Source organism: Pangasianodon hypophthalmus, chromosome 1 (assembly GCF_027358585.1).
Source record: "Pangasianodon hypophthalmus isolate fPanHyp1 chromosome 1, fPanHyp1.pri, whole genome shotgun sequence".
NCBI classification, from domain to species: domain Eukaryota; kingdom Metazoa; phylum Chordata; class Actinopteri; order Siluriformes; family Pangasiidae; genus Pangasianodon; species Pangasianodon hypophthalmus.
The window spans coordinates 11,369,752-11,388,214 of NC_069710.1; the positions used below are offsets into that span (position 1 = coordinate 11,369,752).

The 18,463-nt window shown below is 39.4% G+C and overlaps 1 protein-coding gene across 8 annotated transcripts in view; it reads left to right on the top strand.

Moving 5' to 3' along the window:
- triob (trio Rho guanine nucleotide exchange factor b) overlaps nt 1-18,463 on the top strand; it is a 125,560-nt gene that overhangs the window by 100,097 nt on the left and 7,000 nt on the right. For 6 of the 8 annotated variants that reach the window (XM_026926128.3, XM_053238324.1, XM_053238252.1 and 3 more), the window contains 19 exons: nt 3,893-4,161; nt 5,064-5,234; nt 7,462-7,554; nt 7,651-7,799; nt 8,830-8,896; nt 9,271-9,374; nt 10,880-10,949; nt 11,104-11,193; nt 11,310-11,402; nt 11,872-11,922; nt 12,041-12,118; nt 12,912-13,103; nt 13,447-13,627; nt 13,798-14,246; nt 15,715-15,968; nt 16,673-16,778; nt 17,182-17,209; nt 17,308-17,470; nt 18,296-18,417. In XM_026926128.3, the coding sequence (XP_026781929.3) occupies nt 3,893-4,161; nt 5,064-5,234; nt 7,462-7,554; nt 7,651-7,799; nt 8,830-8,896; nt 9,271-9,374; nt 10,880-10,949; nt 11,104-11,193; nt 11,310-11,402; nt 11,872-11,922; nt 12,041-12,118; nt 12,912-13,103; nt 13,447-13,627; nt 13,798-14,246; nt 15,715-15,968; nt 16,673-16,778; nt 17,182-17,209; nt 17,308-17,470; nt 18,296-18,417 (2,730 nt within the window). Of the gene's footprint in view, nt 1-3,892; nt 4,162-5,063; nt 5,235-7,461; nt 7,555-7,650; nt 7,800-8,829; nt 8,897-9,270; nt 9,375-10,879; nt 10,950-11,103; nt 11,194-11,309; nt 11,403-11,871; nt 11,923-12,040; nt 12,119-12,911; nt 13,104-13,446; nt 13,628-13,797; nt 14,247-15,714; nt 15,969-16,672; nt 16,779-17,181; nt 17,210-17,307; nt 17,471-18,295; nt 18,418-18,463 lie in introns of those variants that run through there. The other 2 variants (XM_053238381.1, XM_053238358.1) reach the window with 2 other exon arrangements.

The following is an 18,463-nucleotide window of genomic DNA, read 5'->3' on the forward strand; positions in this document are numbered from 1 at the left end:
CATGAAATACATCCAGATCCAAATCTGGCAACCTTGATTTCTACATAAACTCCTCCTTTGAAGGTGTGCTCATGCTTTCCACCAATCCTATTAATATAATAATTTATATTAAAAAAATAGATAAAGAAATAAAGAAATCTCTATTTCACCAGGGCACTAGCCATAAAGTGATATCACAAAAATCCAGCAGATGGAAAAGGGGGATTTTATAAACGGAGGATGCCTCAGATGTGAAGTATTATGAGAACTATAGCTATCCCTTAGCCATCCTGTTTTCTCCTGCCTCTGAAGGAACGGTTCATGCTGAGTTGGAGTTGACTGATGGAGGAAGAGCTCATTAACACAGATATGAATAGAGGCTTTTGTTTCTCAGGTCACTGCATATGCAACACCTTTGGCTGGGAGTGAATGACAGCCTTTTTCTTGCATACTTTGATGCAGTGGAGGTGTTAACACACACACACACACACACACACACACACACACGCACAGACCTTAAATGCTTTGGTTATTATGAGAAAAGCATTTTCCGTACATACTGTAACATTGATCTAATATTAAAACAATAAAGTTTGTCTTTAATATGTCAATAATTTTCCCGGAAAAAAAGTAATGTGGCCCGACACTGTGTTAGTTGATTACACACCAGAGTTGATTATTTTCCAATACCAACACATCCAGAAATGTTTTATTCCTCTTATATCACAGCAATAAGCACAACCTGTCAAGAAACTCAACTTTTCACGTTAACAATAAATTGCAAAGCCCTCTGTTCTGAAGACTGTTCCGCGCCAGAAAACATAACGTTTACAGCTCAGGCACTGGAGACTCCTTCCATAAATGTTAAATAAACATCTCCGCATGTCAAAATATATACAATTCTACATATTTTTTAAAATCTGTTTATGTGATGCGTCTGCCATAAAAGTCCCTGTGTAAGTTATTAAAATTAAAATGACAATGTATTAGAAGAAGCACATTAATATAAACCTTGCATCTGGAACTACTGTCAGAGCTGCTTTTATAGAAAATTAATCAACACCTTCTGACCAATCACATTCGAGCATTCGGCTGGAATAATGTGGTACTGTAATCCGTCATAAAAGTTAAGGCAGCTATCGCGATACAAAAATACAATATCACAGTTACGATGCTCAGTGTAACTGTGTTTAATGTAAGTTTGCGATGTCATGGACTCGAGCCTCGAGCTGAATATATGTGACATTCTCTTCACTTGGACCTGGGTTGTGTTATTTTGGCAGATGTTCTGTATGTGTGTGTGTGTGTGAAAGTTCAGAGGTCGCTGTTACTGAGGTCAAAGCAACGTTCCAAATTACAGAGACCAACAGCTGAAAACGTATCGTCATGTCAGCGTGTCTGTTTACAGACACTTAACTGTCAAGCCTGCAATGCAGCTTTAAATCCAGAGCGGTGTTCACAGTGGGCACATGGGATATGATAATAATAATAATAATCCATAATCCTAATCATTAATATGGTGCTGGTGGAGGAATTGCTTGGCTTAGCTGTAGCACCATGAAAGACTTGGTGCTCACCGTACTACAGCTGCAGTCCTCCACATGACCTCATTGAAGACTCGAGGTTTCGAGTAGCAGTGTTCACTTTGCAAAACAAAGAAAGGCCATGTTGATTAACTTGACTGTACAGCACAGGACGTTACTGCGTCTGTATAACTTCCCCCTTTTCATTAATTCATTGAATCCTAGTAACTCCTGGTCAGGGTCTTTGTGGTTTAAATTTTTGTTTATATTTTGGGGGAAAATATCCATTAGAAAATGTTATAAATAACCAAAATAATATTTGTGTCAGTGGGTGGGAGTGGTCAAGACATTATTATTATTATTATTATTATTATTATTATTATTATTATTATTATTCGCCTCAGAATTTGGCAAGTTGTGCATTCTGAGATGCGTTTCTGTTCATCACGGTTGTAAAGAGTGATTATTTGAGTTACCATAACCTTGCTGTCAGCTTGAACTAGTCTTGTCATTCTCCTTTCTAATCAACAAGCCGTTTCCACCTGCAAAACTTGCCCTCACTGGATGCTTTTTTTTTTTTTTCTTGCACCATTCAGTGTAAACTCTAGGGACTGTTCTGCGTATAGTATATTACACACAACCTGTGGGCCTTTTTTGCTGGCATGTAATGTGTGTTGAAAAACGATGCACATTTCACGCTCCAAGTGTAAAGACCCTATTAACAAGCATTCCAAAAATAAAACTCCCAATTAGCAACTTCCAAAAATACAGGTTTATTTAAGACCTGTGAGCCTAGAGGAGATAAGAGAGATCAATACGAAGCAGAACATCTTACACAAGCTTTACATAAAGCTCAGCTTGGTTCATCTCAAAGGCCACAGCACAGAATTTATAAAAAGTCTTCTCCCTTCTGAGAAGAGGTAGAAATAGAAAACGGCGCAGTTGACTAAAAATAGCAGTGCTTCGTTTGGTTCAGAGCCTTTGGTATCAAGCATGCAATCTCACACTAGTGTATTAACTGTATATGTATATGCGCAAACGGTTCGGACTTGCTTTTAAATATTCATGAGTGTGAAAAACCTTTTGGTCACACTTCTGCCCACTGAGGAGTGTTAGCTAGTCACTTATGAGTTCTGAATGTTTTATGAAGCATAGATGTGTGATAAAAATGTGAATCACCTTACTTATTTTCTTTATCACAATTTCATATATAATCATGAGTTTAAAATTATTAGCATCACATTCATGATTCAGCTTCATGCTACACCATCACTTCTAGCACACTGTACTCTACTGTACATTTGCAATTTGCTTCTTAGCCTAGATACTTAACTAGAACTACATTGGCTGTAATTAGAGCATACTATATATCTCAGCATTGTAATACATTTTATTTATAGAGCATTTTTAACAATGGACCTTGTCACAAAGAAGCTTTACAGATATTTGGATATAGATCTAGAATTAGGTTTATTCCTTAATGAGCGAGCCAGAGGCGATGATGGCAAGGAAAAACTCCCTGAGAAGACATGAGGAAGAAACCTTGAAAGAAACCAGACTCAAAAGGGAACCCATCCTCATCTTGTTGACCATGGATAGTGCTATTATAAATCATTATTCTTCGGTATAAGCATCAGGGTCATTTTTTTTTATTTCAGTAGAGTTTTAGCTTTACGTCTATAATATCAAGGTGAAGTTATCCCCTGTATAATGAATGAGACTTGAGCATAGTTTTTAGCAAGGCTCTCGTCCTCTCCTAAATTTTCCCCAAGTTATGAGCAAAATTACATCTCTTTGCAAATTTTTCAGTTATGTCCGTGGTCAAAATGTAATCACAGCACTGAAACAATGCTTCTGATACTCCATTATGTCACTAAGTTGCACTGTAACCATGACAACGATCAGAAATAATGATTTACGCTCCGTCTATATTTACTCCCCACTAATCAGTATTGCGTTTGAAGACAGTCATTAGTCATGGGTTGTGGTGCGTGAAAATGTACAACGTAACACCCTTTGAGACGTACCAATTATGTGATGTTAGCCTGTTGATATGTGGTAGTGGGAAGTAGGAAGTTAAATTCCATGTTTTCTTTTAAAAACGTATCCAAAACTTGAGTGTTGCGGTGTTCTTTATGTCCACTTTGTTCATTATTTTATAATATCGGACATTTTTATGATGCTGGATGTTATCTCATGTACAGTATATCATGCATATTCAATAATAGAGCATAATGTATATATGTACACTATGCTCTATTATTGAATATGCATGATATAGATGAGATAACATCCATGTGTGAATGTCATTTATTTAAAAAAAAAAAAAGTTTACTAAATCGTTGAAAGCCATATTGAAGCATTTTTACCCCTTTCATCCTTGTTTCCAGACACCCTCTCCGTGTCTAGTAATGATGGGGGAATATCAGGCAGTGCCACCCTGCAGCCAGGGCACCTGCACGGCTCACCGGGTGCCAAGCGTCCAGGAAATACCCTGCGCAAGTGGCTGACGAGCCCAGTGCGGCGTCTCAGCAGTGGTAAAGCAGACGGGCACGCCAAGAAACTCGCACATAAGCACAAGAAGAACCGCAAGAGTGGCGAATCTCAGAGGGACTCAGACGAGAACGCAGCGACACCACAGGATGAGACTGTCGAGGAGGTAAGAGACGGAGCCAAAGAAATGACAAAACATTTGCTTTTGTGTACATGTGACACCGTCGCACTGTCACTTCACATCGCCGAAGATGTTTGTAGTCAGGACACAGAGTAACCATGTGATATAGAGATTCTATAGCAGGAAATATTAAAGAGATTTAATTTCTTTCATTGTTTAGCTATTCATTATTACAACCACAATTTCTTAGCACTTAATATTATAGTATTATAGATTATTATGATAATTATTATTATTACACCACAGCTGAATTCTCAACTCTGATTGGTCAGAAGCTGATCGTAATTCTGGCTGTAATTCAAATTGCAGGTTTCTAATACATTATCATTTCTATAGAAATAGCTCATTCACAGGGATATATATCTCTATTATTAGGGACATGTCAAATTTCTTATTTTCATATCTGTTTTGCAAAATGAAAATGGAATTTTCTAAATGTACATCCAGTATAATCCATTTTTTGAGAATTGTTTCAGTTCGAGGGTCAACAATTTCCCAGAAAAAGGGAATGGATCGTCTTAGATCTGCAGAATAACCTTGTACCCTTAGAACACGCTCTTGTATTTTTATTTTATTCATTTATATTGTTTATAACTTTAAGCCACATACCATTTCTAGTGGACAAGTTTGCTATGGAACATAATTTAATTAGCTTTGGTAAATTTGTATCCTTTGAAACTTGGTTAGAATGATATTTTATTTTCTTCATGGTCCCAAATGAGACTACATGTGCAATTGTAGCTTAGGGGTTAAAGTTCTACACTAGTGACGTGAAAGTTATTAGGGACTGTAGTTTCAGGTTTTTATAGGAAATAAGCAAATAACAAATCACATTTGACTAAAAGCACAGAATCTTTTCTCATTTTCCTCCCCCAATATCTCAATAGAGGATGCGATACGAGGGCCTGAGCAGCGGCACACTTTCCAAATCATCCTCTTCAGGCATGCAGAGCTGCGGAGAGGAAGAGGGTGAAGAGGGCGCCGATGCCGTGCCCCTACCACCACCAATGGCCATCCAACAGCACAGCCTCCTCCATCAGGACTCGCAGGATGAAAAGGTAAAGCTCCACCCCTCCATCTCTAGCACTAATTAGGATGGCAATGTATAGCAAACTGCATTTTGTTGTATCTGTACTCATAATCTGACAATGACAGTAAAGTTGAACCTGAACCCAAAAAAAATCCTATCATTAAGAAATATTTAGTTTCATTAGTGTTATGCTCCACTGATACTGAATTTATATCACCAGAAAACCTTATTTTCAAAATGCTACAAGAATATGCACATAGTTTTGTAATTGATAAAGGCTAAAATAATTTCTGTTTTTTTTGCTGCCAAGCAAAAATCAGGCAACTCTGGCTGATTTTTCTATTGTGGATGGAGGATAGTGGTTAAGTTAGTGGTTGCTATGTTTTATCCCAAATGGTGGCTAAAACTGATATTTCTTTGACTCTTTTTCATCTAATACTACTGACTTTTTTTGTCTCTTGTTTGTTAATGTGGTTTTACTCCCCAGCATTATGTTGATTTTTGTTCCGTGTCCGTTTTGTCCCAGTTCCCGTACCTCTCCATGTAGCTTCCTTTTCCAACAAAGCCAGTCTCCTTCTTTACCATTCCTTCTTCATTAATTTCATTTCTTTAAATGCCTTGACTTTTCTGATTCTTTCCTTCTTTGCTCAAATGTTGGTCATTTGAATACTCCATCCAGCCCTTGACCCAAGTTTTGATTGGTCAGACCTGGTCACAGCCAAAACTAAACCCTAGTGTGTAGTGCGCAGAATGCCCTCTTCCCTTTAATGGAGTATTCTAGAGTACGTATCACCACATGCAGCAGGACGTCATGTGTGCTACAAGTACTCTTAATTCCATAAACCTAAAAGCCTTTTCTGTACCAAGCCCCACCCAAAACCTTGTAACTGGCACCTTACTGGCTAGCAAGTCCTGGGACCAGCCACAGCCTGTACTTTATCTGGACAGGATCCTTGAACTGCAATGGTGAGAATTTGTTCACATTGGATTAAATATGAGACCTGCACAGAATCACAAGCTGCACAACTTCTGAAGGTTTTTAATGAGCATAAGGCCACTAATTATGGCTGTGTACACCAAATATGACTGATATGGTGAAATACTGCAAATGGTCAGGGATCTAGAAGCTCTTGTGAAATTTTTTAATTGTATTATCATATTAACCACCTCTACCACCCTCCAGTAGCCAATATTTACATGAATTCAATAAATCAGCAGCCAAATGGTCACATCCAGCTGACTGATCCCAAACCCTGCCCACACATGGTTAGTGTTGCTATTTATATCTAGGGCAAGCTTCTTGATTAAGCATTGATTAAGCATCTACCACAAGATATGATAAATCTGTTTTAGGGTTCAGGATTTTAAGATAGAAGCTGATTTTCTGACAATGCCATCCATAGCTCTGATGAAGCCATCTATAGCAAGAAATCCAAGACAGCAAAAGTGATTTCTTCTCAGTGTTAAGCTGCCCTGTGAGGCTGGTTTCTGAGTGTCTTGGCAGAAGCACAGGCTAACCATCACCTTCCTCAGTTGGTGGCAGTCACACAACAAGGTAAAACTAGCTAGTGGTTTGGGATTGGCAAATTATTAACTTGGGAGAAAATTTATTCGTTTGCCAGGTTCGCTCATATATCCAGCTAAAGAGCAAATTAATGGACTCGCCTTTAAGCAGACAGAACAAACTTTGGTTATGATGTCAGTGACATCCATCTGCAATCTAATCCAAAGCTGAGATTTTTTTGTGTTTGTCTTGGGTGGCATGGTGATGCAGCAGGGTCCCAGAGATCAGGTTTGATCTGACACTCAGGTTACTGTCTATGCTGAGCTCTGAATGTTCTCCCAGTGTATACGTGGGATTTCTCCAGGTTCTCTGGTTCTCTTCCACTTCCGGTCAGTGTGTTGGCATATCTAAATTGCCCCTGGGTGATGGACCGACACCCCATCCAGGGTGTATTCCAGTCTCACAGCAGTTGTTCCTGGGAAGGGCTCGGGATCCTCTACAACTTTGACCAGGATAAGAATGAATGATCGTTATAGTAGATAAAATAAACCCCCACTGCACTCTGTCAGGGTATCAGGTGTTTCTCCCCCAGAATTTGTCTACAGAATGTGCTGGTTCACCAGATGCTGAAATCTTGATTGAGGCAATATTGTATAGCAACAGTTGCTAAGTAGTGCTTGGTGGGGCAAGAAAATAAGGCAGACAATAAGAAAATAAGTGCAGAAACTCATACTTACCTCTCTACCCCCAGGCTTCCCGTCTTTCCGGGCGGCCCAGCAGTTCAGAGACCCCCAGTGCTGCTGAACTTGTCAGTGCCATTGAGGAACTCGTCAAGAGCAAGATGGTATATTGCGCTTCTTATAATCCTGTAAGCTCAAATTCTTTTATCCAAATCTGCCATTCTACTCCTCTTTTCTCTCTATTGTCTTTTTTGTCTCAGAGTCTGGAGGATCGGCCAAGTTCCCTCTCAGTTGAGCATGTAGACAGCAACAGTCCCTCCTGTAACCCCTCAGATAACTCCCTGCTCTCTTCTTCTTCACCTGCGGAGGAGCTGGATGAACACAAGGCAGGCATCTTCAAGAGGCGCCAGTAAGCACCTGCATCCCAGGCTTAACAAGTCCTGTTCATTTGAGATAGAGTCCTTGCTACAGAATAAGAAGTCCAAGAGGTGGAGCTGGACCTGATCGAACTCCTCCTGTAAGATTAACCCTAATCCCTAAACTCTACCCCCTAACCCTAACCCATGAGATGCTCTACAACACAGAACAACAAACACACTTAGCTTGAAACAAACTAAGTTGTCTCTACCCCCTGGAGGAGCTGGATCAAGGCCGACTCCACCCCTTGGACTTTTGGTTCTGCAGCGAAGGGAACTTGGTTCATTTTGCTAAATCATAGTTTGATCTGATTAGGTGACTCTGCAAAAGAACTCCCTGGGTCAGCAAGAGCATGGCTTAAGTTACTTATTTTTATTTTTTGGTAAGATGTACTGTTTAAAATACTGGTTGTAAAACACAATCTAATATTTAGGCTAATGTTTTCCAGCAAACTTGAATACTTTTGTAAACTGTACAATATAATTGTTTACCAAATGTTATCTAGCTTGCTAGCAAAACTGGCCACTAGCTTTAATTGCAGAATAAAATAGTTCATACAACATTATCTCTCTTGCACTTACTTCTCATCTTTATTGTTTTATCATGGTTAAGAAAATGACAGTTTCAGTAGGATAGAAGACAGATAATTCTCTATTTTCTAAATACTATACTTTTAGTCACCACTGATTAGGTCGTAGATTAGCCTAGCGTCTGGATTGGGTCAAGATTAGACTTTGGTAACTGCTGTTTGCATTAGGTACATTACAGAGAAATTTTTATGAGGCATTAAAATAAATCGGGCTAGCTATCTAGCAAAAGTTATTAGTACCTTGAAAGGAACCATTTTGTAATTACACATTCACATGTGATAAAAAAGAACAGATTAAAACAGTGAGCTAGCTAGAAAATTGTTGGTTTGCGACCTAACAAAATCTGTTGCTTGTTCCTGGTTAGCGTCTCAAAGAATGATTTTGCAGGATTTTCAGATGTCCTTATTTAATCTTGCCTCTATCTGTTTGCAGCTATGTGCTTTTGGAGCTGGTGGAGACAGAGCGGGACTATGTTAGAGACCTGGGTGCGGTGGTGGAGGTAAGAATGAGGTCAAACCATATGATTGTGGTGTCTCGAATTAGATTCGGAGGTCATCTGATGCCTCTTAGCACTGGAACAGTATAGGAAGCTGTGTGTAGCAGGATGTGTATAATTATACAGTAAGCTGTTTGGTTGAATCCGATGACTCACCCTTTTCAAGCCTCATGGACACGTTTGTAGCTTGAGAATGTGACTGTCACAGTACTGCTCTCACACAGCCATTCACATGTTCACGCACATTGTGGAGGCTTGGAACAGGAAGTAAACTGGTGGCTGTGGGTGGTGCCACCTCCTCAGATTGTGCCATTGTTTGACGTCTGTGCCATTGTCTCCCTGGTAACGATGTCCTTGGACTTTCCCTGTCTTTGCAGGGCTACATGAACCGAATGAAGGAAGAGGGGGTTCCGGATGACATGAAGGGCAAAGACAAGATTGTGTTCGGAAACATTCATCAGATCTACGACTGGCACAAAGAGTAGGTGGTCCAACGCTGGCACACAGTAGTGGGTTTTCCATCCACCTGTATATTTTAAATGTTTAAATGTGCATGTAAGAAATCCTCAGCAGAAAGTGAAATAATAGATACTTCATTTCCTAGTCTCCATAGCTACAGTGGAAACAGCACATGACTTTATTTTGGGCCAAACTATGCAGACCGTTCAGATTTTGACCCAAAATGTTAAACCATGATGGGTCTACATGCGTTGGCCCAAAATGTAGATCTACCTATCAGGTATTGCTTACGGATCTACATTTTGGGCCACACTATATATAATATAATTTAGTTCAAAATGTAGACCCAAAAAGTTTATAAATTTAGCTAAAATGTAGGCCTGATGGGTGTTAACATAATTTGGCCAAAAATATAGACACATCAGGTATTGATTAACATAGATAAAACGTAGACACAAAGGATATTAATACATTTTGGCCCAATATATATCAACAGTTGATATAGGTCTTTATTTTGGGCCAAATCCATAAGAATTTGACCCAAAATATTAAAACATGATGGGTTTGGCCAAATTGTAAATCTGTGTTAGGTATTGATAACTATTGTTAAAATGTAGACCCACAAAGTAATTATGTAATTTAACCCAAAATGATGACACTAATTAGATATTGATTTTGGCCCAACTTATGTGATTTTCCTCTATTTCTACCTTCTAATTATGTTAATTAATAATGGATATGGGTCTACATTGATATTTGGGCTATAGTATTAACTTCATTATTTTCATTCAAAATGTGGACCGTAAAGGTATCAACATAATTTGTTCCAAAACTTGATGTCTGTTAGTCTTAATAAATTTTGGCCCAAAATGGTAAAAAAGCTAACCTGTTCGCATTTTGGCCCAAATGATCTTAATAGTTAGTGGATCAATATTTATCAATACCTAGTTTGGGTCTTCATCACGTCTTACAACAATTTGGTCCAGTAGGTTAATAGCTGATTGGTCTATGTGGTTTGGTCCGAAATGTAGACCCAAATAAAATACTGATTTTGGAGCAAATTGTGTTATAATATCCTTTGGGTATGCATTTTTTAATGTTAAATGGTACCTGATATGGGTCCAAACTATGTAGACCCATCAAATCTTAACAGAGCTTGGCCTAAAATCTTAAAACATGATTTGGCCCAAAATTTTTAAACCCGATGAGGTTTAAAAATTTTGGTCAAAATCATTTTTAAAAGATTTCAGGCCAAGCTCTGTTACGATTTGATGGGTCTACAAACTTTGGCCCAAAGTTTTAAAACCTGATGAGGCTACATGATTTTGCCCAGAAATTTAAAACCTAGTGAGGCTACATAATTTGGCCCAAAATTTGGAAACCTGATGAGGCTACATGATTTGGTTCAAAATCTAGACCCATATCAGGTATTGATTGTTCAGGTCAAAATGTAGATATGTAGTCTTTCAGCATACCCTGGCCTCCTTGTTCTTTACTTTAATTGACTTTATTATTTTTTTCCCAAAGCTTCTTCCTAGGTGAGCTGGAAAAGTGCCTAGAGGATCCCAATAGGCTAGCGCCCTTGTTCATCAAACAAGTATGTAGTTTTTTCCCCCTGGGTTTTTACATTTCAGTGGGTGGGACATGTTGCTGTCAAAGATGATATAAATCTTCTATATTTTTACCACAAATTTGATATTTGTGGTGTTGATAATGCCTGATTGATTTATTTACTGTATTTCATCCTACAGGAACGCCGGTTACACATGTACATCGTCTACTGCCAGAACAAGCCCAAATCTGAGCACATTGTCTCCGAGTACATAGACACATATTTTGAGGTAAGAAGCAAGGCTGAACCAATGAATCATTCATTCACGTTTAGCCATATTTTGGTTGATTGTTTTTTTTTTCATGGGACCTGCTTTCATATTGAAAGTTTTCTTTCTTTTGACAGGATCTAAAGCAGCGCTTGGGCCACAGGCTGCAGATCACAGACCTGCTTATCAAACCCGTGCAGAGGATCATGAAGTACCAGCTCCTGCTAAAGGTGAGGAGTGTCATTCTGACTCATACACTTTTATTGCGGTGCCTGGGATGAGATGTAATGATGTCTTTTAACACCATTATGGAATGACTGACTGCACTTAGTCTATGAACACAAAGATTTAAATAAAAAAAATGACAAAGGAACCTTTTATAGACAGGGCAGCCGGTATAAACATATGATAGTTGGTACATGAATATTTGCAGAAATATATTAACAGGACTAGTTTTTATGTACTAGAAAGGATATATGTCAGTTTAGGGTCTTAACTGCAATACTTAAATAAATTTGTGACTAATTGTTAGGCTGCCATTAAAAATAGTTATTGTCCACTAGGGGACCATAATGGATTTATACACAAACGTATGTAATAAAGTACCAGTAGTAGGTGTCTTGCCCCTAATTTGCTGTGATGATTTTTCTTGCAATGAAATGAAATGTCAGGTTTATTTATGCTCATTTCCTGCTTCAGGATTTCCTAAAGTTCTCCAAAAAGGCTGGTGTTGATTCGGCAGAGTTAGAGGTAAGGACACCATCTTCAGCATTTTTCTTGCTGCCGCAGTGTCTCACCTTTTAATATAACACACAAGTCATTTCCTTGTTTCGTCCAATGAAAAGCTGCATTTTGCCATATTTTACAGAAAGCAGTGGAGGTCATGTGTGTTGTGCCCAAACGCTGCAACGACATGATGAACGTGGGACGTCTCCAGGGCTTTGATGTAAGACTCTATCACCATATGGATAGGATTTTCAAGTGGAGGAAGATTACCGTAACTGTTAGTTGAGAGACACTGAAGCCCTGATTTACTAAGATGGCAAATAAAGAGACTAATTTGCGTGGGCATGTTGCTGGTGACATTGCTGATCATATTTAAAAATGATTGCTTCCTCTCTCCAAAGAAGGCCGTTTGTTGAGCTATAAAGAGGGCTCTGTTGATGGACATGAGCTTCCATGCTGTGCACTCTCAGTTCCAGAATCAGCAATTTCAGCTGACCAGCCACATTTTAAGAATTGATACATCCTTAAATAGTAACCCCAAAAAACATTAAAACTGGAAATGTCAGTAGTAGTCTGTGTATGGCTGTTAATTGAAGTGTGGTTTGATGTGATCTTTGTTATCGGTTTTCAGCATTTTACTGCACTAATGCTAAATAGCCTAAAAAAGAGTGGTGTCCTAGATTTTTTTCGCTTTAACTATGGGAAAGATGACTAATCGGTCAACTAATTAAAAAAATAGTCGTGCAACCCCTAGAAAAGTCTAGTATCAGATTATAATAGAAAGTCTCATTTGTGGTTCCTTAGTATTATGGATTGGATAAAGGACAGGGCCAGAAATCCTGGAACCACCAGCCTACTACATTTCAACCATCTCAGGCTTAGCATACATTTTCCAGGGCTCCTATTTAACCCTATTTAACAAATATAGTATATATGTGTGTGTTGTAGGATGTACACTGTGTGTGAAAGATCATTTGGGTGTCATTCTGATTTTTTTTTCTGTGTGTGTTCAGGGCAAAATTGTAGCTCAGGGCCGGCTCCTCCTCCAAGACACATTCATGGTGTCGGATCAGGACTCCAGCCTACTCTCGCGGGCCAAGGAGAGGCGCATCTTCCTCTTCGAGCAGATCGTCATCTTCAGTGAGCCACTAGATAAGAAGAAGGGCTTCTCTACTCCAGGCTATCTGTTCAAGAACAGCATCAAGGTAAAAACAGTGTGTTCCAATGGTTGGAAGCTCAAGGCTATGCCGTGTTTACAATAATAACTTTGTTTATATAGCGTTTGATGCATAAAATATATGCCAGACCATAGCCAATTGGAAACCTCCAATCACAAGACATGCAGCTGTGTGGGTAAAACATTGTCTGTATGTCAGCTGCCAGTAGTCTGCACAACAGAAAACATAACTATAAACAGATATAAGACATTTTGTGTCAGTTTTCAGTATTATTTAAAACACTGTCATCTCAGCTTACTTCTCTACATTCCAAATTAAGTGATTTGAAATGATTTGAAAATGACGCATTGTGTGTCTCTTTCGGTTGCAGGTCAGTTGGTTGGGCCTGGAGGAGAGTTCAGACAGCGACCCCTGTAGGTTCATTCTCACATCGAGGTCATCCACAGGGGTCACCGAGCGCTTCGTCCTCCACTCTTCTAGCCCGGCCGTGTGTCATGCATGGGTACAGCAGATCAGCAGCATCCTGGAGAACCAGAGAAATTTCCTCAATGGTAACACACTTCTATATGAGTACGGAGACACTAAGTTTGCTTTTCTGTAGACAGATATAATACAGCGTATGCAGTAATGCAATCTAGAGCAAAGTCAAAAAGTCATACTAATACAGATGAATACTTCTTATTCTAGAATGTTATCTAAAGCCGTTTTTCCTGTCCCTCAGCACTAACGTCTCCCATCGAGTACCAGCGGAACCACGTGGGCGCGAGCACTTCCAACCCGGGCACCAGCGTTGCCGTCAGCTCCCGACCTCGTGGATCCAGAATTCCCCAACCCATGCAGCCCCACCCCCCATCAGCCTCAGGTACGTTTCCTGAGACGTTTGGGACACGCCCGCTCGAGGTCCCCTTGAATGAGCAGCGTGAGGAGGCTCGTTCAGTTCCTCGAGCTGCGGTGTCCCCAATGTCCCTCGCTTTGTCCAGACCTCTATCAGGGCTCCCTTCACCACTAATCTCACCTTCAACAAACCCCCTGAGTTCATGCCACTCCGGCCCTAAACCCTCCTCGTCCTCCATTTGGGCGTCAGTTCCAGAGCAGAACCAGAAGCGCAAGGAACCGGACCGCGTCAGCACATGCTCGTCAGCCAGCGAGCAATCCCTGCACAGCAACGGGGTAAGGACCCGACTCCCTCCTAACCCAGGCTTAATTCCGGCTTTCTACTAACTTTCCAACGGGATGTGTTCCAAAACCAGAGAAATTCCTCGCCAGCTCAAGTGGCCTAAGCTTGTGTACTAACTTGGAATAACTGGAAATAGCTCCACTTCTTCAATGTTCTTCAAAGATCTACACACAGATCTATTGCTGTCCTCTGCTACTCATTCTTCTACTACAGAAAGAGCTCAATCCATGAAAGCAATCTAACCCATACTAACATTCTTCATTTGGCTGTTTCTAATCAGTCTGCTGCCACATTTTGAACAAACCTGCAAAGTTGTGAGATGTCACAAAGAAGATGCAGTTAAACTAAAGCTACTTAATGAAGAGAAGCTTCCTGACTCGACAGACGCCTTGCTTTCATGCCACTAAACGCTTTCTCCATTCTTCTGCAGTTTGACAATTTGTCACAAGTTTCTGCTCTGTTACAATCAGTGTAGAATGCCAATGTGCAGAATTTCATAGGGCAACTACTAGCTATGATTAACTACAATACAATAACTACAATCACTCACAATAACTACTTAAACTATTAACTATTAAAAATGAAACATTTTTCAACATTGAATCTAAGAACACATGCATTTAAACATTTAAAAATGTGTTAACCCATCTAAATGATTTACACTTTGCTGACAAAGTACAAAATTCAAATGGTTTTTTGACATGAATAAATTACTTTTAATTTATAAATTTTGGTAAAAGCGTTGTACGTTCAAGGTGACCTTGTCAGTCATCATCATGATATCATTGCAAATAAGGAAAACAGAAGAAGATAGCTTTTCTTCTTCCCATGATCTTCAGGAAATTTAGATGATGCAACTTGGAATATTCCAGACATTTCGCTTAAGCTTAAGTTGATTTTCTGGGCTCCCTATTCAGATTATTAAAATGACCTGTGTGTCGTTCACTGCTTAGTGGTTGCCAGATCTTTCTTAATTTGAAATGTCCAAGACGGGCTTTTTCGATAGGATCTAGACCACTGACTTTAAATACAAGTGTTTGCATATAAACCTGAAAAAAAATCATGGATAGAAAATGTGGACTGAAGAAGGAAATAGCATTTTTTTCTTTCTTGTAAAATGTAGTACGATGTAACATTAAAGCAAGATGATTTAAAAGTGAAAAAAAATAAAAAATAATAATACAGTGATGTATGATTGACAAAATGGCATGCATTGAAATTACCATCTAAGAAGAGTCTAGGATACTGCTTCAGACACCACACACGTCTGCTGATTGACTATATATTATGAGTCAGAGGAACATTGTGTGAATTTATAAATAAAGTTCATATTTAGTAATGTTCTGCTACATAACCTTAACTGTAAAAAATCTGAATTTATAAATCGTTCATTTAAAATAAATTCTCGAACACATGCTCTGATCCTAATATCGTGCCTGTGTATGTATGTTGTGCTGTCAGAGTGAAAGCAGCAGCAGCAGCAGTAGCGGCGTGTCCACCATGTTGGTGACGCAGGACTACGTGGCTTTAAAAGAGGATGAGATCAGCGTGCATCAGGGCGAGGCTGTGCAGATCCTGGCTTCCAACCAGCAGAGCATGTTCCTGGTGTTCCGAGCTCCCACAGAACAGGGCCCAGCAGCCGAGGGCTGGATCCCCGCCCACGTGCTGGGCCACACCTCCATCCGTGCCCCTGACTACACCAACAGCACCCTCAAGTAGGCAAAACAACTAGCTGAGTATTAACACTAATTAAAATTATAGTTAGTCTTGTAGATTAGATAAATCTTTTTAATGTAAGGTTTTCGAGTTGAGACGCAGTTCATGACCACAAGCACGACAACAGCAGAAAGTTTTAAATAGAAACTAACAGAGCTCGTCCAGGATAAATACTGTATGTGTCCCAGAATAATGCAGGTCAGTTCAGTTCAGTTTTATTTGTATGGTGAAGAAAAACTCCCTGAGACAGCATGAGGAAAAAAACTTACCAAGTGGGATTATAAATCATCTCTCTTCTACAACTGTATGCTATGAAGACAGACAGTACTAAGTGTGTTGAAAGGCTGTTCAGTGTGAGTATGTTGGTTTGAGTCAGAGTTGGGTTACACACATGCTTATAAAAATCGAGTACAAGTAAGTCATGAATAGAAAATTCAAATAAAATAAATAAATAATGGTAATTTGTGTACTACGATGAAGTTTGTGTACTTTGTGCAAACATTTGGTCAAATTAGCTCGATTTTCTTAATTATTACACATCTAGAAACCCTTTTAAAAATTCCACATTGCACCTTTAACAGACATTAGACATGTTAGTATTAAACCAGTGAGATACTTTGGAATCAGTTTCGAACGTTATGCAATTTGAAACTCACTTTTCATACTTGCTTCTCAATTTTTCATCTCCTGCTTTTGAATCCAGGAAATCATCGTCATGGCACACAGCGTTGCGTATCCGCCGCAAGTCAGAGAAAAGAGAAAAGGAGGGACGGAAAGAGTGCCGGCAGGAGAATAAGGTTTCTGTAAAGGTAGCCATGTTTTCATTCTACTTCTTCCTCTTATATTTAGCTAATTGCTTTGTAAAGGAGATAACATTTTGATAATGTTGTAGAACTTTCTATAGCTACCTTGATATAAACTGGGCTGCTGATCACAGATTAACAGCTCTATCAAAATGACTACAAATTGGAAAAACGGATTTATTTATTTATTTATTTAAACTAGCTAATTAACAATCACCTACTAACTGATTTAGTACAGGATTTCAGGTGCTTTAGGACACTTTTTTTTTCCTTGTTACACGCTCTACTCTTTGGTGAAAACGTAGCTGATAAACACTCGCAAGTTGTTGACAGGGTGGGATCTTGAAATTAGTTTTGGAACACATGATACTGTGTGAGACTTTTCTTACAGCTTTTTTTTCTCTTTCAGCTTCTGAATCCGAACTATATCTACGATGGTAGGTCTGATAAAAAAAATACTGTGCTCCTATTATTATTATTATTGTTAAGAAGATGATGAGAGCTGAACTGAAGTGTTCTCGGTCTCGTGTCTCAGTTCCTCCGGAGTTTCTGGTGCCGCTGGGCGATTTGGTGTGCGAGAGCGGAGAGAATGTGACCTTGCGCTGTAAGGTCGGAGGTCAGCCGAGAGCCTCAGTCTCCTGGCGAGGACCAGATCAGAGCACGCTGAGTGACGGAGGACGGTACACACTGACACACAGGTACACATGCAGACACATAAGGCACGACTTTTACTCATGCAGCTGTAACTCACTGAAAAGAAATATTTTTTTCTTTTTTAAATCTTGTTAGGTTTCTTCACTATTTATTCATACAAAAAGTCAGGTCATTACTGTACATTATTTCCACACACAAACACCTAAAAAATATGTATTTATGTCTTGCATTTACACACCTTCACCAAGAGGTGTCTCCAGAGCTCAGTTCATAACTGGTCTCCACTAGAGCTGTGCGTTGGTTTGTAATTGTACCCATGCAAATATTATTTTGCATGCAATATTTTAAGCGATAAGTAGGTTTTATTTCCCAAAATCTAAACAAACTAGTAGGTGGATCTAAATCCCCACAGCTCTGACCAGGCAGTAAGAAAAAACACATTCTTTTTAATAAACATGGTCTGTGTTTGTCCTGCAAGCTTCATAGTCATTCCCACATTGTGTCCCACATGATCCCTGGTCCAGTGGGATCTAGTGTCAGATAGATGCCCTTTGTGGCAAGTGTTCCAAAACTAAAATAATAAATAACTAACTCAATAAATAGTGTGTGTCCTATACATATTAGAACATTGTTGTTTTTTATTGTGTTACTTCCCTAATCTACAGACACAGCAGCAAGACTTTGGTCACATAGTCTCCCTGCTATGTCTGTGTTTGACTCCCATGCTGTAGAAGCAACTAATCAAGTGCCTTCACACCAGACCGTGTGAATCACTCAGGCTCAAAAACTGCTCTACAATAAATTCTGTATCACAAGATATTATTTTTATATATATATTTTTCAGTTCCCTTTTCTGTGTGTACTTACAGTGAGACGGGTGAGGTGACCCTGCGCATTTCACCTGTTACTGTAGAGGATGGCGGGACCTACACCTGCACCGCTGCCAACGATGTCGGGACGGTCACTTCGTCCACCTGCCTCAGAGTGCAAGGTGCGCATGTGTCTGACCCTCAGCATGAACACACACTCCACACATT